Raw genomic sequence first — 26,852 nt, 5'->3', positions numbered from 1 at the left:
TGGAAAAGATTTAACAGCATAGAACTGTTCATAAATAATGCATCTTAACAGAAAGAGAAAGAGAGAAATGTTCCAAGAAATTTTATTATGAGTATCTCTGAGCAACCAAATTATAGCCATTTTTATTTTGTTCTTTATACTTTGCCACGCTTTGACTGTGACACACACATGTACCACTTTACCTGAAAATGTATTCTTGTATCCTATTCAGAATTCCTGGGATTTATTAATCTAGAGAAGGAGCTTTCTTTATACAAGAAAGAGAAGTACATTCTCTTACTCAAATGTGGAAACTTGACTTATAATCGCTATGGATTGGTATCACCAGTACCCCCAAACCTCAGCCCAACCCTTGTCCAAGCTGAAGCCCCCCCACATCTGAACTTGGCCCACTGTTTATTCAACAAATGTTTGGAGCAGTTATACTGTGCCAAGCTCTGTGCCAGCCCAGGGCATAAGGCAGGGGGCACAAGAGCCCAGATGGTGCCCTTGTGGAGCTGTCACCCCATGTACAGCCACAGCCTCCAAGTAGGTGCTCTGCCAGGAAACTGAGCTCTGGGCCCCTCTAGCTGAAATCCAGTCGTGTTCCCGACCGGCTCGCAAATACCCAGATCACTCCGGTTTTATTCCTCCCGAGAGCCGCTGCCCCGGACTTCTGGGAATTTGCTTTTTTTGAGTTTCTGAACCATTTGTTTTTTATCCAGCAAAAATGTGTGAGAAACTTTAGAGAGCCAGGCACTGTTCTGGCCTCATGTTACAGATAGCACTGTCAGGCTCCTGCCCCGAACAGGCCCGCGGCTTAGGGGACCCCAGTCAGTGCTGGGAGTATCCGTGGCAAAGCTGTGGGCACTGCTAGGGCAGGAAGCTTGGCTGACAGGCAGATTGTGGAATAGCTGCCTCTGTGAAAAACTGTTGCCGGCGCTGCAGAATGACTTCTGGGGCTCATTTTAATCCTCCCCAGCCAATGGTGGTCGCCCTCATCCACGGTTTCACTTTCTGTGATTTCAGGTACCTGCAGTCAACTGTGGTGTGAAAACATTAAATGTAAAATTTCAGAAATAAACAATTCATAGGTTTTAAATTGCGTGTCGTTCTGATCAGCATGATGAAATCTTGTGGCATCTTGTTCCATCCCTCCTGGTACGTGAATCATCCCTTTGTCCAGATATTTTGATATTTTGAAAGAGAGAGAGAGAGAGAGACCATATTCACATAATTTCTATTTTAGTACATTGTTATAACTGTTCTGTTTTAGTAGTTATTTTTATTAATCTCCTTATGTGTCTCATTTATTACAGATATGTATGTATAGAAAAAAAGCAGTATATATAGGGTTCAGTACTACCTAGTTTCAGGCATCCACTGGGGGTCTTGGAAATTATCCCCCACAGATAAGAGTGGGTACTGTATTTCAATCCCCCCCTAGGCTACCCGCACTGCTGGACTGAATGAAGGACTCTAACACTGGCACTTAAGAAGCAAAATGAGCTCATTCATCATTCATGGGGCACTGGAATAAAAAAAGAAAACCAAAAATAGCATATATTTCCCAATATCCTATTCCTCTTACTCTGGATCCCATGAGGACTGTGATCAAGCTCAGGATGAGTGGGTTTACACAGAACAAAGCATCAGTGGTCCTCCTAGACAATAAATTCTCAAACGGGGGTCCCCGGACCAGCAATGGTAGCATCCCTGAGACTCATTAGACATGCAAATTTTTGAGCCCGACCCCAGACTTACGGAATCAGCAATGTTGGGGGTGGGGCCTGGCAATCTGCATTTTACCTCAAGGTGATTCTGATGCTGGATGAAGTCTGAGAGCCACTCACTGTCTTAGACCATAGCTCAGTTGCAGGGTTTCCACCCTTGCTATCATGGGGAGAGGCCCAGGAGCAAGGTTTGAGATGGGGGGCACCATCCCCCAGGATGGATCTAATGCCAGCTATGCAGTCCCAGAACATGACCTGTACTCACATCTTTCCCCCCTCCCCATCTGTCAGAGCAGAAGCAATTGTTGATCTGTCCCTCTCTTTCAAGGCTGATAACAGCAGAATAGGAAGGGACCCCTCTGTCTCAGGGCCTTGTTTCCTTCAAAGACCTTTTGGGACTATTACCAACTCAGCTAACTTATCTTCTTGGGGAAGTTAGTTTAATAAATCATTACATTCTCCTGACTGGGTCTTGCTAACCCACACAAAGTTATGCTTTAATTTCTGCTACAGTTTGAGCCGAAACCAAGTTATTTGAGGACCTGCTGTATAGAGTCAGACTGTCCTATTAGACTAAAACCTTAAGTAGGGGAAGGGTTTAGTAAAGGAACATGTATAAATTACCCATGGACATGGACATGGGGTGGGGAGTGCCTGTGGGAGAGGGGGTGGGGGAGAGCAAGGGGGTGGAGTGGGACAACTGTAATAGAAAAACAATAAAATAAGATTTAAAAAATAAAGAAAAATAATAAATAAATAAATAAAACCTTAACCCCTTTTCTCAAAAGGTGAATTTAGGTGGATTACAATGCAGCAGAGTGAACTAAAGGTTTCCTGGTCAAGGTTATGGTACAGCACATTTTTGGCTGCAGCAGGCTTCCCTTCCCCGGCCTTGACCTTAGGCTGATGTTGAAGGTATCTGCATCCCTTGGTTGTCACTGTCAAGCTGGGTTCCCAAGAGGTACCCCAGGGGCAGGAACACGCAGGCTAGGATTCGAGGTGGCCACAGAGACACCATAATTTGAGAATGACGCATAGGTTTGACTACACGGAGAAGAGGTAGGCAGATGTTTCTAGAGTGCCTTCTGTGTAAAATAGCCCCGTGCTGAGAAAACCTGCGCAGCTGTCTAGGGCAAACTTCCTCAGCAAACATTGCCAGGTAAGGGGCTGTGTGAGAGCGCTCAGAAAGCGCGTGAGACGGTGTTGCTTGCTGATACTGCCTACCCCGATCTCCGGGGTCTCTGAGAAGAGGCAGCACTTAGGAAAGGGCTTGCTTCTCTCTGGGCGATCCCATTGCTTCTTTCTTTCTTTCTATTTTTTTTTTAAAGATTTTATTTATTTGTTTGTTTAGAGAGAGGGGAAGGGAGAGAAGAAAGAGAGAAACATCAGTGTGTGCTTGCCTCTCATGCGCCCTGGTCTGCAACTGGGAACCTGGCCTGCAACCCAGGCATGTGCCCTGACTGGGAATCGAACCAGCAATGCTTTGGTTCATAGGATGGTGCTCAATCCACTGAGCCACACCAGCTGGGGCTGGGGGTTATTTCATCTCCCAATCCAAGGCTTCAGGTCCCGCAAGCCTCTGTGTGAAGTAAACATCACATGTGTCCGACTGGTGGGAAAAGACCATAGAAACAGACTTCAGCGTCATGAGAAGCTTCTGTAGCAGCTTCCAGCTCTGTGTTGGCAACGCGCTCCCCTGGACCCCGTGGCTGCCGAATCAGATGAGAGCTAGATTTTTGTGTTAGTGTCCTAGGGCTGCCGAAGCAAAGTACCACAAGCCGAGCAGCTTAAAACAACAGAAATGTATTCCCTCATAGTTCTGGAGGCTGGAAGTCCAACATCGAGGCGTTAGCAGGGCCGGGCTGTCTCTTTAGACTCCAGGGCAGAACCCTTCCTTGCCTCTCCCCAGCTTCTGGCGGTTTTGCTGACAATCCTGGGCTTCTTGGCTGGTAGACACGTCCCTCTAGCCCCTGCCACCATCTTCACGTGGTTTTCTCCCTCTGTATCTGTGTCCAAACTTCCTTCTTATAATCACATGGTTAGACCACCTGGCATGGCTCAAGGTCCCCAGGGGAACACAGGCACATTTACCAGGTAGGACATTTCAAGGGTTTAAAGATCATAACAAGGAGAAAATTCTGAGATGTCCTAAATGAAATTACTGCAGGCCACAGTGTGGAAGGAAGAGACGAGGAGACAGCAGAGGCTGCAGGCCCAAACCAACAAAGGACTGCTTACATTCCCAAGCGTCTATGTTACAACTTTGAATTAACTTCCAGGTGGCCATCTCTGCAGTAATCTAGAGAAAACAGCCGAGGAGCCACGGTGCCACTTTCCATGCCAAAGAGAGCACCCACTTCTTCCCTACAGACTCTGCACCGGTCCCAGAACTAGCCCTGATTCACCTCCTCCTGACCCCTTACCTATAGCCAATGTCCATTCTTTCAAAAGAGCTTACATCTTTCTTCCCCAAACTCACTGTGTAAAGGGACCCTGTCAGTCTCAGGACCGTGGACATGCCTGTCTTCTCCACCTAGTCCCGCTGCTGGTGGCTCAGACCACAGGCCCCGGGACCCGGCCCTCTTCCTGACTAGTGTACGGGTCCATACACTCTTTCAGAAAAGCCACTGAAGTGACTGCTCACCAATGATCTTGCACGAACAAGGAACAAAGGCCATATCTTTCTTTGGGTGAGATGAATTCTTTACTACATTGCTTCGTTCTTTAGGCAGACTCTCTCTCCACATGGTGGGAAAGATGATCACCAACAGCCCTCAATCGACAGTCTCTCTTTTTAGCAGCTGTAATAGACAAGACTTCTTCCTGCTAACATCCACCCTTGAATTCTAGAGAAGTTATAGAATTGGCCCTGCTTCGGTCTCGCAGCTACCTCTCCAGCCAATTACTGTTGCCACACAAATGGAATAATACTATGGCCGGCAAGGTCAAGTTTATGTGTCCAGGCCTATAGCTATGGATTTCAGGCCTAGAACCAGATTTAAAAAGGGGGTGGGGGATGGAAATGGTCAGTGAGTGCCAGCTTCCCTAATTTCTGTCCCCACTTCCAATGTAGGATTCACCAGCAAAGGCCAACGCTGTCCGCCTAAGCAATCGCTCCCAGGCAGCCCGCCTCTAGCCTCCCAAGCCAGTCATTTCCAGCCAGGGCACACCTCATCTCCCCCCTTTTCCTCCACGAAGCCTTCCCCTGCCCACCTCCGAGTCTCTGCCAAACACAGCTCACAGTCACTGATTCCCTGGCTGCAGCAAGCTCTGAATTAAACGGCCTTCGCTTGTTCTCATCAGGGCGGCCTTCAATTTTCTTCCACATTCCATAAATGCAAGTTTCTACCTGAAGAAAGGGCTTGTGCAAAAGAGACCCTGGAAACCAGGGCCAAGCCTTCATCTCAGGCTCTACCTCTATCGCCCGCCCACCCACCCACGTCTCCCCGGGGAGCAGCCCAGGGGTGCTGGGGACAGCCTCACCCCTTTCCATTCCTCTGTGGACCAGACGGGCAGAATGCGAGCGTTTGAGAGTGATTTGGCTATAGGGGTGGCTTTGAATCTGCTGTCATTTGTAAGAAAACCTTCTGTTCTGAATCTTTGGTAGCAGCAAGCTCCTTCTGGCACAGCCGAGAAGAGCTGCTTTGCCTTGTGCGGACGTTCCCTCTACAGCAGTTCTCAAACCCCTGCACAGAGGAACTGCTGAGGATGAGAGAGAGGGAGCCAGGTACTCCTCTCCCCTGGGGGCGGGGGGCGGTGCAAGTGAGGGAATAATAAATATAATAATAGCATGGCGACAGCAACCCCGTAGTAAGCATGTACTAGGTACCAAGTTAATGCCGAAGGCTTCGCATTCATTTGCCTGTTGAATCCCCCTAAACAAACTTGATTTTGTGGACTGGTTGCTACTGAAGTTATGGTTTAGAGTTCTATTTTTGTATATGGTCTGGCCATTGTTCCTTTGTATATTCAGTCTCCAAAGAAGAAGTCAGCTCGGGTCGTCCACATCTTCAACTGGGGAGGGGCAGGGACGGGGACTGGCATTTGTTGGACAAAGTGAAAGTTTCTCTTTGGCACTGGCTCATGCAACCAATAAGAAGTTTAAATTAATAATAAAAATACAAATTATATTTCAAAAGTCTACTTTATATAATAGAATAATGTATCCTTTGGTTCATGCCACTAACCTAGTATGTTACAGTGAGTTGCCTCACAGGATAGAGTTGTGAACTCCTTCCGTTGGAAGGACTGTCAGGAGGACGCTGTGGTCACGGGAACCTACCGCATCCTGGCGCAGGGCGGGGGTGTACCGTGATGGCTCCAGAGCTCTAAGGGTAGGGCCTTACAGGAACGCTCTGGGACAGGAAAGAAGAAAACGGTCAACAAACTAATAAAACTGGCAGCTCTGACCGAAGAACTTAGAGCCGGGATCCTGAGGCTCACAGAAGGGAGTAAGCGGGGGTTTCAGACTTGTCAACGCACCCCAGGGACAGAACCATACCAATGACAGACTTCGGGCTAAGGCGAGCGACGATAAAAGGAAGAGATCTGAATTTAAACGAATAACTAGGAAGCCTGTGATACGTCTCAGGCGAAAGGATTTCAGTACCACAGCTTTGCTTTTCAAATCCAACACCAGCAGGAACGCTCAATTCGGGGTGCGGTGAAATAGCTCGGTTGTGATACAGCGCTGATGTGGAACAGCTCAACTGCGACCCGGCCCAGCGCGGGGGCAGCCCCGCCGCCAGGCCCCTCACTGGGCCTGCTGGCTGAACTGGGCCGCCAGGAGCTCCGTGTTAAGGGCTGGCTCAGGTGGCAGGAACACAGGCCAGGCTAGTCTGCTCTGCTCCCCCAAGCGTTGGTCTGCTCTAGCCGGCGCTGGTCTGTTCTGCTCGGGCAGATGCCTCCCATGTTCCAGCTCAGCCAGGGAGGGAGAGTCTTCAGCGGAAAGGGAAACCGCACTCCCAGAGCCAGAGGAGGTTGGCTAATATAGACAGAAGACCCTACCCCTGGGCCGGGCAGGGGAGGTCTATAAGGGGACTAAATGGTAATGGGAAAAAATCCAATTAAAGAAGTCCTGGCTGGTGTGGCTGGGTGAATTGAGAGCCAGCCTGCAGCCTGAAAGGTCGCTGGTTCAATTCCCAGTCAGGACACATGCTTGGGTTGTGGGCCAGGTCTCCAGTTGGGGACACGCAAGAGGCAACAGATCAATGAATCTGTCACGCATTGATGTTTCTCTCCCTCTATTTCTCCCTCCCCCCTGTCAATAAATAAATTAAATATTTTTAAATAGACAATTAAAAAATAATAAGTCCCCACCCCATCCCTGATTGGTTCATTCTCACGCAAGTGAGGACTCCAAATCCTCCGTTTGGCCCAAAAGGCACTGTCCTGATCGATCAGAACAGAGCCACTCTGATTGGTGGGAGCTGCGCAGCCCCAATTGGACGTGGAACGCCTCAGCCCTGTTGGTTGAAACAGGATTCCAGGAGCTTCTTCATAAAGGCTGGCTCAGCCCTCAGAAACACAGTGCAAGCTTCTCTGTGAAGTGCGCTTTACCTGGGAGGCCCTTGTGTAGAAATGGCTCTTAACCCTAACCCTAATCCTAACCACCAGGAGCCCCTCTTAGTAGGTGTCATTTTCCTCAAGGTTCACACTTTCAATTGCAAAACCTTCATGGAACCCCATGTTGGGGATTCCCCTTGGCACTGAATTGGTGCCATAGACCGTTGGTTGACACTTGGCATATCCTTTCGAGTATCTCCAGCCTTATAAGAAGGGGGAGGAGGAGAAGGTAGAGGTGCCCGGCATCCCACTAGGTGCTCTTCTGGGTGGAGGGACAGCGTCATCCCCGGCCTGGGAGACCGACCGCTCAGGGCCAGCGGGAAGGGGAGACCCGGCTGAAATGCTGAACTGCTCCGCGGCCGCATTCGTAGCTTTACGGTACTTCTGCGCGGTGCGCCCCGCCCTCGCGCGCAGGCGCGGTGCCGTTGCGGGCCGGGCAGTTGCGAGCCCAGCGGTTTTCGGGTCCGCCTCGCAGAGGGTCTGGGCGGCGCGGCCCATCCGGAAGGCCCGGCGTCCTGGTTAGTCGATGGTCCGGCCCTAGCAGCTGCCCGAGACCGGGGCAGCACCCTCCCTGGTGCTGGCGGTCCGAGGCGGGAGGGCGCCGCTGAGATGGCGCCGTGGGATGCAAGGCTGAAGAACGCCCGGGGGATACGGCTTGAGGGGAACGGGCAGGACCTCAGCGCAGAGGGCGTCCCCCGGAAGTCCATGCCTCTGAAGCCGAGACCCGCAGTGGAGTCCGGGAGGAGGGCTGGAGCTCCGGCCGCGGGCGCCATCCCCGCACGTCCCCGGGTCCCAGCCCAGGGACAGGAGTGGCGCTGCTCCCGAGAAACAGGAGGGGACACGGGCCGCCAGGGGGCGCTCTAGGCTTCTGCCAAGTTCACACCGAGCGGTCTCTTCTTATCTACCCTCTTAGTTCAAGAAATTCCCCGATTCCACGTGGAAGTGAGACTATATAACATTGGTCTTTCTCTGACTGGCTTATTTCGCTCGGCATAATAATCTCCAGGTCCATCCCTGCGGTCGCTAAGGATAAGAATTGCTTTTTCACAGCCGAGTAGTATTCCGTTGTATAAATGCACCACCGCTTTTTTATCCACTCATCTACTAGTGGGCCCTTGGGCTGCTTCCAGATATCGGCTGTCGTAAATAACACTGCTGTGGACGTAGGGGTGCATATATTTTTTCTGATCGGCGGTTTGGGATTCTTGGGGTGTATCCCCAGAGGTGGGGTCGCTGGGTCAAAAGGCAACATGCAACGGAGGGACAGATCTCCGAAGGGAGAGCCGTGAGGGCACCGGGCCAAAGAAGGTGGAGAGATTAGTGTGACCCACGGACACAGACCATAGTGTGGGGAAGGCCAGGGGAGGGAGGCGGGGTGGAAGTGGGCAAAGGGGGAGGGGTTGGGGGGCACCTGTAACAGAATCCCCAGTAAAATTTTAAGAACAGAGAGAGAAAGAAATTGCCTGAGCTGTAAACCGTGCCTTCTTGTCGGAGCAGAAACCGGACCTTGTCCCCAAGGGAATCTCCCAAGAAATCTGTGCCCCGTGCGGTTTTCCTGGGCCCTTAGAAAGGACGTTTTCGTCTTCCTGATCCCTAGGGTCCCTCGACATGAATCCCGTCGTCGTCGTGGTCCACGGTGGCGGAGCCAGCAGCATCTCCAAGGACCGCAAAGAGCGGGTGCGCCAGGGCATCATCCAGGCCGCCACGGCGGGTTACACCATCCTGAAGGGGGGAGGGAGCGCCGTGGACGCCGTGGAAGGGGCCGTGATCGTCCTGGAGAACGATCCCGAGTTCAACGCAGGTAAGTCTGCAGCACCGCACCGCTGACCAGGGGAAGCTTCTCCCCCAGAATGATGAGAACCTTTCTGAAGTGTCAGTGAATCCAGTCCGCTTTGTGGTAGAGCTTAATGTTCTTAAGAGGTTTAATTTTTCTCTTACCTTTTGACCAACTTGCTTTACGAATTTTTAAACATTTTCTTCTCTAACCTGCTTCCTAGAATTCACATCACAAGAGGCTTTTTTTTTATTACATCTTTTTTGGGGGGTGGAGGGTGCTGAGGGTAGACGACATAGCATATACCGTGTCCATTTTAAGTTTTGAAAAATGGATAATGCACCTGTGTGACCACATCACAATCAAGATTTAAAACATTTCCATCACCCCCAAAAGTGGCTTCGTGCTGCTTTGTGGTTAATCTCTCTTAAGCCCCAGCACCAGGCACCCCTGATCTGCTTCTGTTACTACAGCTTAATTTTCATTCCCTAGAATTTCATGTAAATGCAGCCATGCAGGATGTATTCTTTTGTGTTTGCCTTCTTTCACTCAGTTGATCAGAGTAATAATACCATAACCACTATGGGTGCCTACTGTGCAGCAAACAATCGTCTAAGAAATTTGCGTGATAAACTCATTTAATCTGCACCACAGTCTTCTGAGTTAGGTGTCATTATTCTGCTCGTTTCTCAAATGAGAAAACTAAGGCACAAAAAGGTTAAGTAACTTTCTGGAAGACACTCACTTCCTCTTTATTTTAAAACAGAAAACCTAAGATGTAGGGATTAAAATACTTCTTGGAAGTATGCCACCCACCCAACATCTGTCAGGGAAAAGAATTTCAGGAAATCTTAAGCAATTAGTCATCGACAAATTACTGAGTATTCATTTGTTCTGTCCCCTTGCCTTTGCTAAGCACTCTAACACTTACGCAGAATTTCATAAATCAGCCTGACACTAGAATGAGGCATGACTGCATTTTTATGGCTGTTGGTTGAGCCAAAATGTACTAGAGGCGCCCCCTTGCCAGCCGGAGGAGCAGCCTGCCGTTTCAGTGGGACACCTGTTAAATTAAGTGCCTGTTAGTCGGGACCCTCTTGGTGACCTCCACTCATTCACAAAGAACCTGGATCTGGAGCAGGTGGTTCTGGTCTCCCAGCTTCTCTAACAGGGTCGGTGTCCTGTGTGAATTAGGGAAGCGTGGAGGAGCCAGTCCTTGTTTTCTTGCCCTGTGACCGGGTCCCCAGATGCCTGCACGTGGAGAGAGAGCCGGGAAGGGCTGAAAAGAAGGAAATCTAAGGGGGGGGGGGCTTTTAACAGCAGACGGTCCCCCTTGAGGTCTGTTTTCCATTTGCGTTTCCCAGCTGAGGTCAATACAAGCAAATAGTATTTCTGGTACCTCCGCTATAATCCTTTAGAATAACTATTTAGGAACTTCCTACAAAAAAACCGACCCCGGTAGTTACTGAGTCAGGTGGCAATAATTCGCACGGTGACACGGTTTATCTGAATGCTTATAGAAACAGTGTCTTCGTTTACACCGAATTCACATTTCAATACGGATTTCACTTTAGGTTTAACGCTGATGTCATAATACCCAGTTTATAAAAATTATTTATTAGAAACCAACACTGGAAAAAATTGAACTTTTACAGTGATAGAAATATTCTATAAAGACTTCAATTGGCAACCAAATAATGACGACTTGCTTTCACTGGAGTTGAGCAGTACTTACACACACCCTTTTTTTTTTTTTTTTAAGATTTTATTTGTTTATTTTTAGAGAGAGGGGAAGGGAGGGAGAGAGAGAGGAAAACGTCACTGTGTGGTTGCCTCTTGAACGCCCCCAGCTGGGAACCTGGCCCGCAGCCCAGGCCCGTGCCCTGACTGGGAATCCGACCAGCGATGCTTTGGTTCGCAGGCCGGCACTCAATCCACTGAGCCGCACCAGCAAGGGCCCAGGACATTAACTAGTTAATTTATTCTCCCTAGAATTCAATTTTATAAGCTGTCACAGACTCTGTGAGATAACAGGATTGTTATTTATCCACCCTCTCTAAAGGGCCAGGTGTAGAAGCCACTAACCCAATACCGTATAATTTTAATGGGCTTGTTTAGTGTCATTTTTACACACAGTAAAATGTCCCCCTTTTTCAGTGTACAGCTCCATGAATGTGATAAAAGTCATTTTTAATAAGTTTTTGTCTGTGGTGCAAAGGTATGTGTCAGTTAAGCAGTTCCTGCCTAATTGTGTTCAGCAGCAGTTGTCGAAAAAGCAGTTCTTTCTCCATTGCCTTGGCCTGTCACGCTTGTCAGAAATCAGTTCACTGCATACGCATGACTATTTCTGGCCTCTTATTTTGTTCCGTTGATCTGCATGTGTATTTTTTCACCAATATCACACTGTCTTGATTACTGTGCTTTTATGTTGTTTTACAATTAGGTAGTGAGAGTTCCAGCTAGTGGTTTTTTTATGGGTGTTTTGGCTACTCCAACTTCTCTGCGTTTCCCACAACTTTGAGAATCAGCTTGCCGATTTCTACCCAAAAAATTCTACTAGAATTCTGATTAGGAGTGTATTAAAGCTATAGATCAGTCTGGAGAGAGTGAAAAGCTTAATACTGAGCTTTCCAATCCATGAACACAGTATATACCTCCATGTACTTAGGTTTTTGATTTCTTTTAACAGTGTTTGTAGTTTTCAGCATTCATGTTATATTTTGTTAGATTTACACCTAATTACGTCATGCATTTTGGTGGTATTGTTCATACTGCTTTTTAAAATTTCAGTTGCCAATTGTTCATTGCTAGCATTTAAAACTAGTTGATTATTTTATATGCTTATTTGCCATATATGCTTATTTGCATATATCTTCTTTGCCAGGATGCCTGTTAAGGTCTTTGACTCATTTTTTAATCAGGTTGTTTTCTTTCTATCTTTGTTTGTTTGTTTGGTTCAGAGCATCTTTTTTCATCTGCTCTGAATTTTTTTTGTGTGTGTATTTTATTGATTATGCTTATTACAGTTGTCCCAGTTTTTCCCCCTTTATCCTCCTCCACCTAGCACCCCACTTCCTTCCAGCAACCCCCATCCCCCTTAGTTCATGTCCATGGGTCGTGCATATAAGTTCTTTGGCTTCACCCTTTCCTACATTATTCTTAACTTCCCTCTGTCTGTTTTGTACCAACCGATTATGCTTCTTAGTCCCTGCACCATTTCCCCATTTCTCCCCCTTCCCCCTCCCCACTGATAACCCTCCAAATGATCCCCATACCTATGATTCTGTTCCTGTTCTGGTTGTTTGCTTAGTTTGTTTTTTAGATTCAGTTGTTGATAGTTGTGAGTTTGTTGTCATTTTAATGTTCATAGTTTTGATCTTCTTTTTCTTAAATAAGTCCCTTTAACATTTCAAATAATAAGGGCTTGGTGATGATGAACTTCTTTAGCTTTACCTTGTCTGGGAAGCACTTCATCTGCCCTTCCATTCTAAATGATAGCTTTGCGGGACAGAGTAATCTTGGTTGTAGGTCCTTGCTTTTCATCACTTTGACTACTTCTTGCCAGTCCCTTCTTGCCTGCAAAGTTTCTTTGAGAAATCAGCAAATAGTTTTATGGGAACTTCTTTGTAAGTAACTCTGCTTTTCTCTTGCTACTTTTAAGATTCTCTATATTTAACCTTTGGCATTTTAATTATGATGTGTCTTGATGTGGTCCTCTTAGGGTCTAGCTTGTCTGGGACTCTGTGCTTCCTGGACTTGTATGTGTATTTCCTTCACCAAATTAAGGAAGTTTTCTTTCATTATTTTTTCAAATAAGTTTTCAAATTCTTGCTCTTCCTCTTCTCTTTCTGGCACGCCATATGATTCAGGTGTTGGTACATTCAAAGTTGTCCCAGAGGTTTCTAAGCCTCTCCTTGTTTTTTTGAATTTTGTTTCTTCTTTCTGTCCTGGTTGATTGTTTATTTCTCCCTTTTGTTCCAAATCATTTATATGAATCCTGGCTTCCTTCCCTTCACTGTTGTTTCCCTGTATATTTTTCTTTATTTTACTTAGGTATCCTTCATTTCTTCCTTTATATTGTGACCATACTCAGTGAGTTCTTTGTGCATCCTGATCACCAGTGTTTTGAACTCTTCATCTGAAAGGTTAGCCATCTCCATTTCGTTTAGTTCTTTTTCTGGGGTTTTGTTCTGTTCTTTCATCTGGGCATGTTTCTTTGCCTCCTCAATTTGGCAGCCTCCCTGTGTTTGTTTCTGTGTATTGGGTAGAACTGCTTTTACTCCCTCTCCTAGTAGCATGGCCTATGTAGAAAAGGCACCTGTAAATTTGTGGGGTAGAGCCTTAGGTAGTTGCCAGGGTGGGGAGACCTGCTTCACTGCTCTGTAGCTCTGTGTCGGAGAGAGGGGGGCTCGGAGAAGGGACAGTGCTGCTGCCTGGCTTCTGGCAATTTGCCCGGCACTCGTCCTGCTTCCAGTCACCTCACCCACCTCCCATATGTAATCGGCGCCCTTCCAATTGCTGCCATGAGGTTTGTGCATGCTCTAAGCCCATGCAGGCCCTTTAAGTAGCAAAAATCTGGCAGTTTCTTCCGCTGCCCCAACCCCCACTGGTTTTTACAGCCAGAGGTATTGGGGGTTTATCTTCCCAGTTTGGAACCCTGGGCTGTGTAGTCTGGCCTGGGGCCAGGATCCCTCACTCCCAAGATGTCCCTCCCGATTTTTGTCCACCACACGTGACTGGGACCCTCCGTTCCGCCGCCACCACAGCCACCACCGCCTCTCTGCACCACACTGCTTTTCTGCCCCATCTGCACGTGTGGCTTCTTAAAATCCTTGGTGGTCGGACTTCCACACAGCTTGATTTTCTGATGGTTCTGGGTGTTATTTGTTTTTGGAATCTGGTTGTAATTCTTCCTATGGTTGCACGAGGAGGCGAAGCGGTCTACCTACACCTCCATCTTGACTGGAAGTCCTTCAGAGCCAGGTGTTCTTGCTGAGTTCTAAGGGTCCTCTGTATGTTTGGATAACAGTCCTTTATCAGATATGTCTTTTACAAATGCTTTCTCCCAGTTTGTGGCTTATCTTTTCATTCTCTTGACAGTGTCTGTCATAGGGCGAAACCTTTCACTTTAATGACATCCGGCTTCAGTTTTTCCTTCATGCGCATCCCTCTGGTGGTGGACCGAGTCAGCCACCCCCGTGGCTGTCTGTAGTTTCTCCTGTGTTCTCTTCTCGGAGTTCTGTAGTCATCCGTTTTACACTCATGTCTGTGATCCATTCCGAGTTCCTTTTTTTGCATGTCGGCGTCCGGTTCTTCCAGCACCATGTGTGAAAAGACTTATCTTTACTCTGTTTGCCTTTGCTCCTGAGAGTCTGCACCTTGTTCCAAGGCGTATGGGTTTTCCCACAGCACCAAGCCACTGTCAGGCACCAGCTGGGTCTCCGATAATTTAACTCAATTCTGACACTAGTTACATCCCCGATTTGGTGTTAACCCCATCCGGTATTTTTTTGTTTCAGACTGTCTTCCTTTTTCACCTCAGGGAGTTCTATTTGAACCCTTCTCACATTTTTCTCCATGTTCTGGTCCATATGGAATAATAGTTATAACAGATGTTTTAACACCCTTATCTACAAATTCTGTCATTTGTGTCATTTCTGGATTTGTTACCATTGACTGATTTTTTTTCCTTCTTTTTATGGGTCAGATTTTCCAGTTTCTTTGTGTGCCTGGTAATTTCTTACTGGATACCAAATACTGAATTTTACTTTGTTAGGGACTGGATATTTTTATAATCCTTTAAATATTCTTTCCCTGGCCAGGTGGCTCAGTTGGTTGGAGCATCATCCTGTGCACCAAAAGGTTACAGGTTCAATCCCTGGTCGGGGTGCATACAGGAGGCAATCGATTGGTGTTTCTATCTCATATCAATGTCACCCTCTTTCTCTCTCTCCCCCTTCCTCTCTCTCTGACATCCATGAACAGCCATGGCTGGTGTGCCTCAGTTGGTTGGAGCATCCTCCCATGAACCAAAAGGTTGCAGGTTTGACTCCAGTTCAGGGCACGTGCATGGGTTGCGGGTTTGGTCCCCCGTTGGGGCGCGTGCGAGCGGCAGCCTATCGGTGTTCCTCTCTCACATTGATGTTTCTCTTTCTCTTTCTCCTTCCCTTCCTTTCTTTCTAAAATCAAGAGAAGCATATCCTCGGGTTAGGGTAAAAAATGAATAAAAAATTTAAAAAATAAAATCAATGAATATATGCTCAGCTGAGGAGTTAAAAATAATAATAATATAAATAAGTAAATATTCTTGAGCTTTGTCTTGTTCCATTTTTACAGATGAGGAAACAGTCACAAAGAGGTTAGAACAGCTAGACGTACAGGCATTAATCTAGGCAGAGAAACTTGGAGGAAGGACACTTAACGGCGAAGAGAGCAGCATTGCCAAGGGCACAGAGTAAGGAGAGCTTACGGGACATTCAGGGACACCCAGTACTTTAGTACCATGCGGCCACGGAGAGGAGATGAAGCTGGACCAGGAAGCCAGGGGTCAGGTCAGGAAGGCTTTGTACTAGAGATTTCAGGTCACGGGTTGCCAGGTCAGATTTTTGTTTCCTCTGGCGATGGAGTGGAGGATGAATCAAAGGAGGCAGCTTAGAGGAGACTCGGAAGCCATTTCTGAATCCTTTCCACTTCTGTTTGGGCTTAGGTTGTGGATCCGTCCTCAACGTAAATGGGGAGGTTGAAATGGACGCTAGTATCATGAGTGGGAAAGACCTGTCTTCAGGAGCTGTGTCTGCTGTCCGATGCATCGCCAATCCCATTAAACTCGCGCGGCTTATTATGGAAAAGGTACGTGTGACCAAAGCAGCCCTTCCCTAAGGCATTGTCACTGCTGTACGTACTTCAGTGACCAAAAGGGGTCTGGCCATAGGGAAATACTTGCGGTCGGTCACTCTTCCAGAATTAGGTAAAAGGACAGAAGTAATGTCAAGTTTCTCAAATAAGCCAGGATTCTGAGTCTGTGAACCAGGATTCTAGTGTTACATGACCAATGATCTCTTTGTTTTCATGTTATCTTCCTGTGTTCAGCCTTCTCTCCACACACATAACACAACACATGCAAATGGAACAGACCAGCTGTTTAACAGCATGTGTTAAATAAAAATGGATTAAGTTCGCCAAATTTAAGATCATATGTAAGTCACATTCCTAGCAATATACCATCACTTGGGTTTTTTTTTTTTCATGAAATACAAAACTCAGAACCAGGCTCTTTTCAACATTCAGAAAAGGAAGCCATTGAAATTTGCATTTTTGAGGCTTAAGACACCGAGAGGAGCAATTAGCTCCACACAGTGGGAGCAGTGAAAAAGGTTTTAACATGCTGCGGTTGGTGTGGCTCACTCAGCAGGCTGGGCATCATTCCACAAACCAAAAGGTCGCTGGTTCGCTGGTTCGATTCCTGGTCAGGGCACCTGCCTGGGTTGTGCGTCTTCCCCCCAGCTGGGGGCGTGTGGGAGGATAACGATCGATGTCTCCCTCTCACATCAATGTCTTTCTTCCTCTCTCTCTCCCTCCCTTCCCCTCTCCCTAAAAATAAATAAGTAAAATCTTTTTAAAAATTTTTTAACTTTTTCAAAAACCCCTCATTTTCCCACTTCTTTCTGGTTCAAGACACCTCACTGCTTCCTGACTGGCCAGGGTGCGTCAGAATTCGCAGCTGCCATGGGGATCCCAGCAGTTCCTGGGGAGAAGCTGGTCACAGAGAGAAATGTCAGACTCCTACAGAAAGAGAAGTGTGAGAAGGGTGCTCAGAAGCCGGACCAGCAGAAGTAAGTCCCGCCTGCAGCGCGCATCTGGGGAGCCATCCACACGTGCGCGTTTGGCAAACATTTGATTCCTTACATTTCTTAAATAAGGCAAATATCACATGGTAGTTTGTTTTTGAGCAGAATAAGGCACACGAAATAATGGGAAAACTGCTCTTTTGATTCTTAAATTTAACCTCATTGATTACTCCTGTGACTAGTGACCAGACGAGGCTAACAGAGTCCTTCTCCAGCAGGATTTAATGGGAGAATGCCCTGTGTGAATGTGTTAACTCTCTGAGCACTCCTTCGCCGGCTGGTCACCTTAAGCAGACTAAGTAGGTTCTCTGTCATCCCGTGTACCCCATGACCTCTGTCACAGTGCAGAGGAATCAGCTCAACTCTTAGAAGTTTGAATTAATCATACGTCTTGAACTATGGCTTTCTGTGTGACAGAGTTCAAAATCCCAAATAAAACTCCCTTTATTTAAAACAAAATTTAAAAAATATAATTTGAATATGGCCTGGGAGTTTATAATGGAATATAGTCTATTAACTTTGCATATTTTTTTAGATTTTTACCGTCTAACCAGAGGTATACTTCAGTATCACCTAGGGAGCTTTTTCAAAATAAACATATCTGGGCCCGTTCCATGAAAAATCTAATTTAATAGATCTGAGGTTGAAAGGCCAGGCAGGTGTATTAGGAAAAAAATTCCCAGGTTAAGACTATGTTTTAGCCCTGGCTGGGTGGCTTAGTGGATTGAGTGTTTGCCTGTGAACCAAAGGGTCGCTGGTTCGATTCCCCGTCAGAACACATCCCTGGGTTGTGGGCCAGGTCCCCAGTTGGGGGCGCGCGAGAGGCAACCACACATTGATGTTTCTCTCCCTCCCGTTCTCTCTCCCTTCCCCTCTCTCTGGGAATAAATAAATAAAATCTTAAAAAAAAAAAAAAACGAAAAGAAAAGAAAAAGAATATGTTTTATAAGATTGGCCGTATGTTTTGGGAGCTGCGAATGACCGTACCAGCGTGCTGTGGTGTCTGTAGGCCAGTCACAGGGGTGGGGTTACTTTATCAGCAGTTCGTGTGCATTTTCATAGATGCTGCCACGCTGTCTTCCAAACGTTTTGCAACAATGCACATCTCCACCGGCCCGTATTGCCCTTGGCCCCGGGCTCTGCACTCTGGAGGACCCTCCCCTCACAAATACGCAAAGCAGTTGGTTTATTACAGGTTCCTGGGGCACCTCTGTCACCCAGCACGGGCACAGCATGACCTACCTCATCCTCCACTCTGGTGACTAACACCATTCAGCCCCCAGGGAACCGTTCCCATACACCTCTTGCTCTGTGTCCTCAAAGCAAAGGCCACCTGAGTCTCAAGGTTTGTGGACTGTCCCTCTGCTGACCTCAGAAACGGACACAGCTTTGCAGTGTGGGTAAGAATCGAACGGCAGGGTGTAGGTAAGAGGCAAAGGCAAGTTAATAACTTGCCAAATACGTTCTTGCATAACGAAGTATTGCTTCTCTGTGGTGCCAGGTGTTCATTTTCTACATGTCTAAACTTGCGGTTCTGGGGTGCTCATGAGTCAGGACAATATCTGCAAGGCTGGCACGTGAGGGCTGATTCCTATTACTCTTACGTTTGTACGTGAATGCGGGTCTGCACCAGCGCCATCCCACAGAAATACGAGCGCCGTAGTTTTAAAAAGTAACAGGTGAGCTTAATACTGTATTTAACCCGTTATGTCCAAAATATGATCTCAACAAATAATCAGTACAAGAAATTACTTGAGATAGTTTATGTTCTTCTTTCATACTAAGTCCTCAAAAATCTGACATGTACTGGACGACCCGTGTCCAGGTCGCGGCACCCACGGAGCGAGCGCCTGCTGCCTCGCGCTGCGCAGGACTGGGCGGCCTGGAGAACGGCCGGCTCTCTGTGTCAGCAGCTAAATGGACACCAAAGAGTAGAATTAGGAATGGCGTTATTCTTGTAAAAACATTTAAAAGATTTAGTTAAATATTCAAAAGTATAATGTTAACATTTTCAGCTTTTAAATGATTTTGATTTTAAGTGTTATCGTAATTCATGATTTGACTAATATTAATAACAGTATTCCCTCACTTACCGCGGGTATTACGTTCTAGACACACACACCGCCCCCGCAATAGGTGAAGATCCACGAAGCAGGAACCTTACATTTATTTTAGTATTTATATGTATTTTAAGGCTTTATAAACTCTTCCCACACTCTTATAAACCGTGCCCAGCCCCTTATTAACCTTTCCCACTCCCTTATTAACCTTTTCCAGACTTTTATAAACACTACTTAATGTTCTTAAACATATTCTGCACTCTTAAACCTACGTAACTTTAACAACATACGTATACAGTACTGCAAAATCCCGCAATAGAGCGAAAAGTCCTCGATAAATAATTAAATATTTTTTAAAATCCCGCGATACAGTGAGGCCGCAATAAGTGAACTGCGATATAGAGAGGGACTGCTGTAGATGATATTAATAGATAGTTCCGTTATCTGTTAATTTTAGGGGAAAGCTAACTTTGAAATTATACATGCAAATTTAATTTTTTCCATTTTTCTACTCTTTATTTTTTATGAAAATATATTCTCATTTTACCTAGTCATTATTATTACATTTCACTTTTTAATCCCTAGATTATTGAAAATGAGTGTAAGTCTCAAGAAAGTGATAGAAAAAGAATACTAAAGTGGAGTTCACAAAAGAAAAGCCAGAAAGAAAAAAGAAGCGGTCTGCTTCCATTTTTAGAAACAAAACAGTAGAAGTAAGCCCTCTTTCAGAATGACCCACATAAAATTTGCAGACAGGACATTACACAGTCTTTGTTCAATGAAGATTTAATTATTTCGCAAAACAATGAAAATCAGTAGCAATATTATTCTCTCCAAATCCACAACTTGAACAGTTCAGATGAAATCCCTGCAACGTCATGTTCTTTACTAAAGAAAGATTTAATTGTTAATCGCAAAGAATCATGCACAGGAAAGACACCTGCAGGTACTACAATTGGGGGGCAAGCTAAATAAACAACAGGCAACTGATGATACTGAAAAATGATTCAAGGCCTCGGTGTAACGTCCTTGAAAGAGCAACACACCTGTCCAGTGTGTAGCCACGCCCACTGAAGCTTGTCCTGGGACCGTCAACACACTGTTTACAGAAAAGCATGGAAAATTTCTAGGTTTAGTAACAATTATTTCAAAATCTGATAAAATGCCAAACATGTAATTAGCACAAATAATAATGAAACAAATTATTACTATGTAAAATAGAGACTACAGATTAATTTCATGGGTAATAAGTGAGAGATGAAATCACATGTAAAATTTTTTAAATACTCAGTTCAACTAGAATGTTCTATGGTGAGAAGACATGTTGAACAACTAACATTACGTGCATCATTACAGTGCCCAGAGAAGAAAAACAAGTCTAAATCAATGTTTTGAATGAAGAGAAGAATTGGGAAAATTTTTTTGTCTTAGACTAAAATTAATTTTAAAAACTATTGAAGGCAAGCTACAATAATGAGGCTAACATGGTTGGTAAATAAAAGGTCTGTAAGCATGAAGTTTGTCCCAGAATCCAGAAGCATCTATATGACACGGGCAGCTCCCAGTCTGAGTTTTTCTAGGAGACATGCCCTCCGTGACCCCAACAGTGATGACGATGTGGGACAATCAAGGGTCTAGCACAAGATTTCCCAGATTCGCCCAAAGACAGAACAGCTCGGTTCAACTCATCTGACTTTATACCAAATCTCAGACATGTGGGAGTACCAACTAAATGCTGTTGAAGTAATTAAATTTAATTTTGATAAGAAGAGTTGGTCAAAACCATAGGAGATTCTCAAAGAACAAATCATGGACTCTAACAGAAAGTGAAATTTTGAAGTTACGTTCTCTGCAGTAACTTAGTTTGAACTGTTCATTTCTATTCATAAGCTTAACAAAGCTTTGAAAAACATCTGTTGGCTGTTTCATTTTCAACAGGATTATATATATTTTTTAATTTAGAGACACAGAACCAAAACTGCATGGGAAATATGCAAAAAGAATGACATTCCAATAAAATAAAAGGAAATGGAAACAAGGAAACCAACATATTGGCCTGACTTGGAGAAGGTTCAGGTACAAATAATCCTGAAACAAATTTCTATAGAGACTATTTTTCTCTTCATTATAAATCAGAGTATAGTATCCTTTGAAGAGCGTTTTGAGGAAAATTGAACAACATTCTGTTACTTTCAGTTTTCTTTATAGTATACCAGCATTGAAATTTGAAAGAACTTAAGCTCTTCTACATAGATCTAAATACGACTTGAGAGATGATGAAAATGAGAACAATCAGTGATTGGGATGCATAAGATCAAATTAAAATAATATCTTCTGTGATAACAACTTTTCAAATGTAATCGCACACAGCGTTTGAGTGGGTAATGTCAAAACCGGGATTCACTTCCAAATCTAAATATTGCTTTAAGAATGCTGCTGAGAGTCCCAGTTGCTACTGCCTCAGCAGAGTGATGCTTCTCCAAACTAAAATTAATTAAAAACTCACCAAGAACTACATTGGCTCAAGAAAAGTTGTCCTATTTGGCACTTTCCTCTGTAGAGTGTGCATGTTGTGTGGAAATCTTGATTGTAAGAACACCGTCAGTACCCTCTGACACGAGGCCAGGAAAATTAATTTTGTGGAATAAATGCACAATTCATGTATCGTGTGCGTGTGTCTTTTGTCATTCACCCAGGCAGCGCCAGCTGATCACCGAAGGACCCAGGTGTGAACAATAATAATTAAGTCACCAGCAGCAGTTTGCCAGCTCTGTCAGATGAAAACCATAGCTCGACAATATTTTTAAGTTACGTTTATCACAGTAAAAGACTAGAACGTACTTATAACTTCCAGATATTAAACATGGAGTGTGGGCCTCCGTCTGCATTTGTATTCTTGCCTCGACCCCTGGCAGGTGGTAGGGGTGGGCCTGCCACCAGCAGTGACTGCTGGGGCCTCTTTCCTTGTCTGACCCAGGAAGGGTGGTGTTAGCTCGAGCGTTCTGCACTGGCTGTGACTCCTTTCCGGGAGTTGACTTGTTTCTGTCCTGTGATTATTTTTCCCTCTTTAGTTATTTTCGTCTCATTAGTCGGAAGGCTGTCTTATTTTTGCTAAGGTATGTCCCAAATCTCTAGTTTTTAATCTTGCTTTTACTTTGCTGATGGTATTTTGCCATATATAAGTTTTTATTTTTTTGTAACCAAATGTGTGCTCTAGCTTTTCTTGTCTAGTGTGTATGACGAGAAACTTAGAGGGACCTCCCCCCCATCCTGAGACATAAAGCCACCTAGGTTTTCTTGAAGAATTTTGTTCTACATTTTACATTTAGGTCGTTGGCTATCTGGAGTTGACTTCTGTGAGGGGGCCCCCGTTTACTCCTGAACAGAATGCCGGGTCTCCCTTTCTAGCCCTTTGCATGCCAGACCGTGTCTAGGATGATTCGGGTTCTCCGTGCGATTGCCCAACAGGTACCCCAAGCTTGTGTCCAAAGCTGAACTTTTTATTTCCTCACCCAAACCCCCACTGCCCGCACCCCGGCAACAAAAGGAAACAAAAACCTATTCCTAAACAGTCTCCTGCGTTTCCACAGACGCTTCCTGCAGCCTGTCCGTTCCGGAGCCCGGAAGCCTTAGAGTCGGGTTTCCCTCACGTCGAGAGCACCCGCAGATCCTTGCCTCTCCCATCCCAGCACCCCAACCCGGCCTCCCTCCCGCCTTCTCCACAGAAATCACCCTGACAGCCAGTGTCCCCACTCCCTTCTCCCTCAGTCAGGGCACAGCAGCCAGAATAGTTGTTTTAAGATAACTTTATGTGGACGTACGGCATACACACAGAAGCACGTAAATCACACGGGTGCCTTGATGAATTTTCAGAGTGGACACCCCGTGTAATGGCGCTCAGAGCAAGAACTAGGACGTTGCAGGTCCCCCGCCCCGGCCTCCCGCCTCCCTTCCACTCACCGCCCACCCTCCCGGTGGATTCGCGTCGCGGAATCATTTGAATCGTTTGCGTCGTTTCCAGTTTGCCGCGATTACGGATAGTCTGCTGTGGAGCCCTGACGCCCTTGGCGACCGCGTGGCCGGTTTCTGCTGCTCGGGGACGTGGGAGGGTGATGGCTGAGTCGGCCCCGCAGAGCGGCTGTGGCCCGCAGAGTGAGGGAGCGCGCCAGTCCCCGCGCGGCCTCGCCCACAGCGGGTCCCCAGTCTTCCATTTTAGCCACACGTGGGTGGACGTGGTGGCAAGAACGATTCTTTCTCAGGCTTAACTCGTGTGGTGACTCGGCTCAGACTCTCCGGTGTCTTCCCGCGGCACTCAGCACCGGCCTCCCAGGGGCCTGTAAGTACGGTGACGCGGTTTTGTGCTCAAACTGGAACTGACATTTTGAGAGTGAAAGGGACGCTCCTAAGCCCGGACGGGAGGCGTAAGTCAGGGCTGTCCCGGGCAGCCCGGCTGTGGTCCCCCCACACACCCCCACCTCCGTCAGAGCCTTCTTGCTCTGGCTGCTCCACTCTCTCCCGTGCTTTGGTCTCTCCGGCCACAGTGGCTTCCTTGAAATGCCGTGAACCGAGCAGTCACGTTCCTGCCTCCGGAATGTTCTTCCACAGCAGCCAGCCCGGCTCGGCCCTCGCTTCCGCCGGGCGCCCAGGCCCTCTATAAACAGCACAGCTCCGCCAGGGCGCGCCCCCTAGGCCGCGTAGTCGTGGTTTTTATTGCTACTCAATAAAACCTGGAGTTTTTATTGCTCTGCTGCCCTCTGCCCCTGATGCAGCTCCGTGGGAGAAGGGACATTGTCCCTGTCGTAACAGAAGTGCCTCCAATCTAGTTCTTTACAGAATCTGGGTGATGGGCATGTGGCTAACGTGCAACGTCTTCAATTTTAATACGTGAAGGTTTATAACAAAATGGTGGGGGAAGGTTGCCTTATTTCAGCTCTCCAGCAAGCCCCGGAAACGGGCCACGCGGGGTCTGGACGGGCAGGATCCGCATCACCAGGGAGGTTGTCCCGCCCCAGATCCACCAACCCAGGGTCTCTGGGGGCGGGCCAGGGATGCAGGGAATTCTTACATGCACTCAAGTGGGGGATGCGCTCGGTTTATTTTCACCCCCATTTCATAGGCGAGGGCGATGAGACAGTACTACCTCCCTGAGTCACACAGCCCAAGGCTGGTGGCGCTGGGACTGGGGGGACCTTCATGGGGACGTATTGTCTGGCAATCTCACTGACCTGCCGAATAAAAAGCAGACAGGCGTTCTCTGCCATTCCCATGAGTCAGGGAGGCTGGAATCAACGTGGGTCCCGTTTGCAGCGAATGATGGGGTACCGGGCTACATGGTTACTCCTCTTCAGCCTGTCGCATTTTTGTCTGTTTATTTTTGGCAGAAGCTTGGGAACCGTGGGTGCTGTCGCCTTGGACTGCAAAGGGAACGTGGCTTACGCGACCTCGACGGGCGGCATCGTGAACAAAATGGTCGGCCGCGTGGGGGACTCACCGTGTATAGGTAGCCCTGGGGGGTGGCTCCTGCCCCAGTCCTGGCCCTGTCACCAGGCCACCTTCTCTGCGTGTCCTGCCCTCCTCCTCCTTCATGCCTTTCCTCTGCCTGGTGGCAGCTTGAGAGCTCCTGGGAGAGGCAGCTGGGTGGGAAGGGGTCCCTATGGCGCTGCTTTAAGTCCAGCAGGTGCTCCGTCCTCGGTTACGTGGCTGTGGGGACAACTTGGGGAGGGAGACGGAAGTGGGGAGGCTGAAGTCGCCCCCACGCTGCGCACAGGGCCTCTTTCTTCTCTGTAGCTCCAGTTTCAGAGTCCACAGGATTAGTCCCAACGGGTCAAGTACACAAAACCTCTTCCCAGGCCTGGGCGCAAATTAACGGCCCGAGAAAGCTGAGCATCTAAGTTTGCGGTCACTGCTTCTGAGTGGCATGAAAGTGACGCACAGCTACTCCAGAAATATTACAAATTAAAAGGTCCCTCACATTAGGGTTGAGGCCAATTCCGTCCAGTTCCCGGGAGCGGCTGAGGGATGGGAGTGGGGTGGTTGCTCGGGTTCCAGCCGGGCAGGCTAGGGAGACGTGGGGCAAAGGGGGAGCCGCCCTGGAGGGGCTGCTCTGGGGGAGGCCGGGCCGGCCGCCCCTCCCCGCCCCGTTCCCTTCGTCCTCCTGGTTTCAGGGCAGTCACATGGTGCTGGTGAGTCCACCTTTGCACCCCGAGGCCATGGCTCCCCCTCTGACCTTTGTCTACACCTTGGCACCTTTGGGGGTGTAACATGTATGTAGCATTAGACTTGCAACATGTGTTCCAATTGCTTCGCTCTTACGCAGACCCAGCCTGTTTCTCTGCGCAGGATCCGGAGGTTATGCTGACAATGACATTGGAGCCGTTTCAACAACAGGGCACGGGGAAAGCATCCTGACGGTGAACCTGGCCAGGCTCACGCTCTTCCACGTAGAGCAAGGTACGTGGGACAAGCTCGCACTGTCTGCAGACGCGGAAACAGGCGCTGGCTACAGAGAGGTGGGGAAGCACCTGGAACCCTTCCTCCTTCGCCCCAGGTGCTGCTTTCGGGTTAACACTGTGGTGACTTTCCCACCTGCCATCAGGACCTGGACTAGGGGAGCGTTTTTAGGAGACCGCCTGTCGCGTGTCAGGGGCAGGAGAGAGGGAGGCTTTGAGCCCAGGCGCCGGGGAAAGGCAGCCCCGCTGAGGCTGGTGCCCGGGCCCCATCTCGGGGCCAGCAGGGCCTTGGATGGTGAGGGTCCTTCTCGGAAGCACTCAGACTGGAATCACGGACCAAGAATCTCTGCTGCCTCGCATCAGATTCCTCGGACAGTAACGTGTCATTTCTCAACCTGTCCTTGTTTTCAGGAAAGACGATAGAAGAGGCTGCCGAAGTGTCATTGGGTTACATGAAGTCAAAGCTCAAAGGTCTGGGTGGGGTCATCGTGGTGAGCAAGTCAGGAGACTGGACAGCGAAGTGGACCTCTGCGTCCATGCCCTGGGCGGCCGCCAAGGACGGCAAGCTGCATGCCGGCATCGACCTTGACGAGACCAGTGTCATCGACCTGCCCTAAGCCCCTGGAAGATTGTATCCTAGACACTGGCCTGCAGGTAAAGTCTAGTTTCCTGGTGTGGAGACAGCTTAATCAATTAGAGCTAGAAATTGAAAACCTCTACGGTCTGTCACTCGTTTTGTTGCCTTGATCAATACGTGTCTGAATGTCTGGTGAGGGGCGGAACCCAACGTGAGGAGAGAAGTGCCCGTAATGGGATCAAAATAAGACCAGCGAAGATGACAAACGACTGAGCCGTGCTCATGACCATCCCGGCGTCTTGGGTTAGAAAGAAGAAACGACGTGATCTTGACCCAGCCAGGTGCAGGGAGTGCCCTTGGAATTGGGAGATCGCCCCCTGGACTGTCTCGGTTGCGCTTCCCACCAGGACCCCGTGGGGAGGGGTGGGGTGGCTCGGAGAGTCGGGGGAGGCGCCTGGAAGCCAGGCGAGGGCTGCAGAGCTGGGAGCGACGTCCTGCTGGACGCAGAATGTTGCAGCGCCCATTGGACTCCAGAGAACACGGGGTAGGAGACGCTATGAGGGTGAGTTGATGCTTCTGCGAAAGTTGATGCCTTCTCTGACTTACTGATAGCGATGTTCCCAGATCAGGGCCCTCTGGTAACCCACAGCTCCCCGGCCTGGGGCGGGGTGGATGACAGTGGGGACAGTGGATGGTGTGCCTCCCAAGTCCGAGTGTTCTCTCGGGCTCCCGCGGAGCCGCTCCCCCGGGGTTTCCCAGCCACCCCACTCGGCCACAGAGCCGGCCCTCTGCGTCCTCTCAGTGAGCACTGGGGCTCGCCCCCTGCCCGCCTCTCCTCTGACAGGAAGCGCCGACCAGTGTAGAAACG

At 47.8% G+C, this 26,852-nt stretch overlaps 1 protein-coding gene across 1 annotated transcript; it reads left to right on the top strand.

Moving 5' to 3' along the window:
• The first annotated feature begins 7,735 nt into the window (after positions 1 to 7,735).
• Positions 7,736 to 26,520, top strand: ASRGL1 (asparaginase and isoaspartyl peptidase 1). Its single transcript, XM_090260405.1, has 7 exons — positions 7,736 to 7,795; positions 8,875 to 9,078; positions 15,758 to 15,900; positions 16,726 to 16,883; positions 24,340 to 24,458; positions 25,298 to 25,408; positions 25,819 to 26,520. Exons 2-7 carry the CDS (start codon positions 8,886 to 8,888, stop codon positions 26,022 to 26,024), a joined length of 930 nt encoding a protein of 309 aa, XP_090116531.1. The 5' UTR covers positions 7,736 to 7,795; positions 8,875 to 8,885; the 3' UTR covers positions 26,025 to 26,520.
• The last annotated feature ends 332 nt before the right edge of the window (positions 26,521 to 26,852 follow it).

The sequence above is a fragment of the Furipterus horrens genome, unplaced genomic scaffold (genome assembly GCF_987537825.1).
Source record: "Furipterus horrens unplaced genomic scaffold, mFurHor1.1.pri manual_scaffold_2, whole genome shotgun sequence".
Taxonomy (NCBI): Eukaryota; Metazoa; Chordata; class Mammalia; order Chiroptera; family Furipteridae; genus Furipterus; species Furipterus horrens.
Note: the sequence above shows the minus strand (reverse complement) of the source record. Positions and strands in the feature narration are given on the sequence as shown.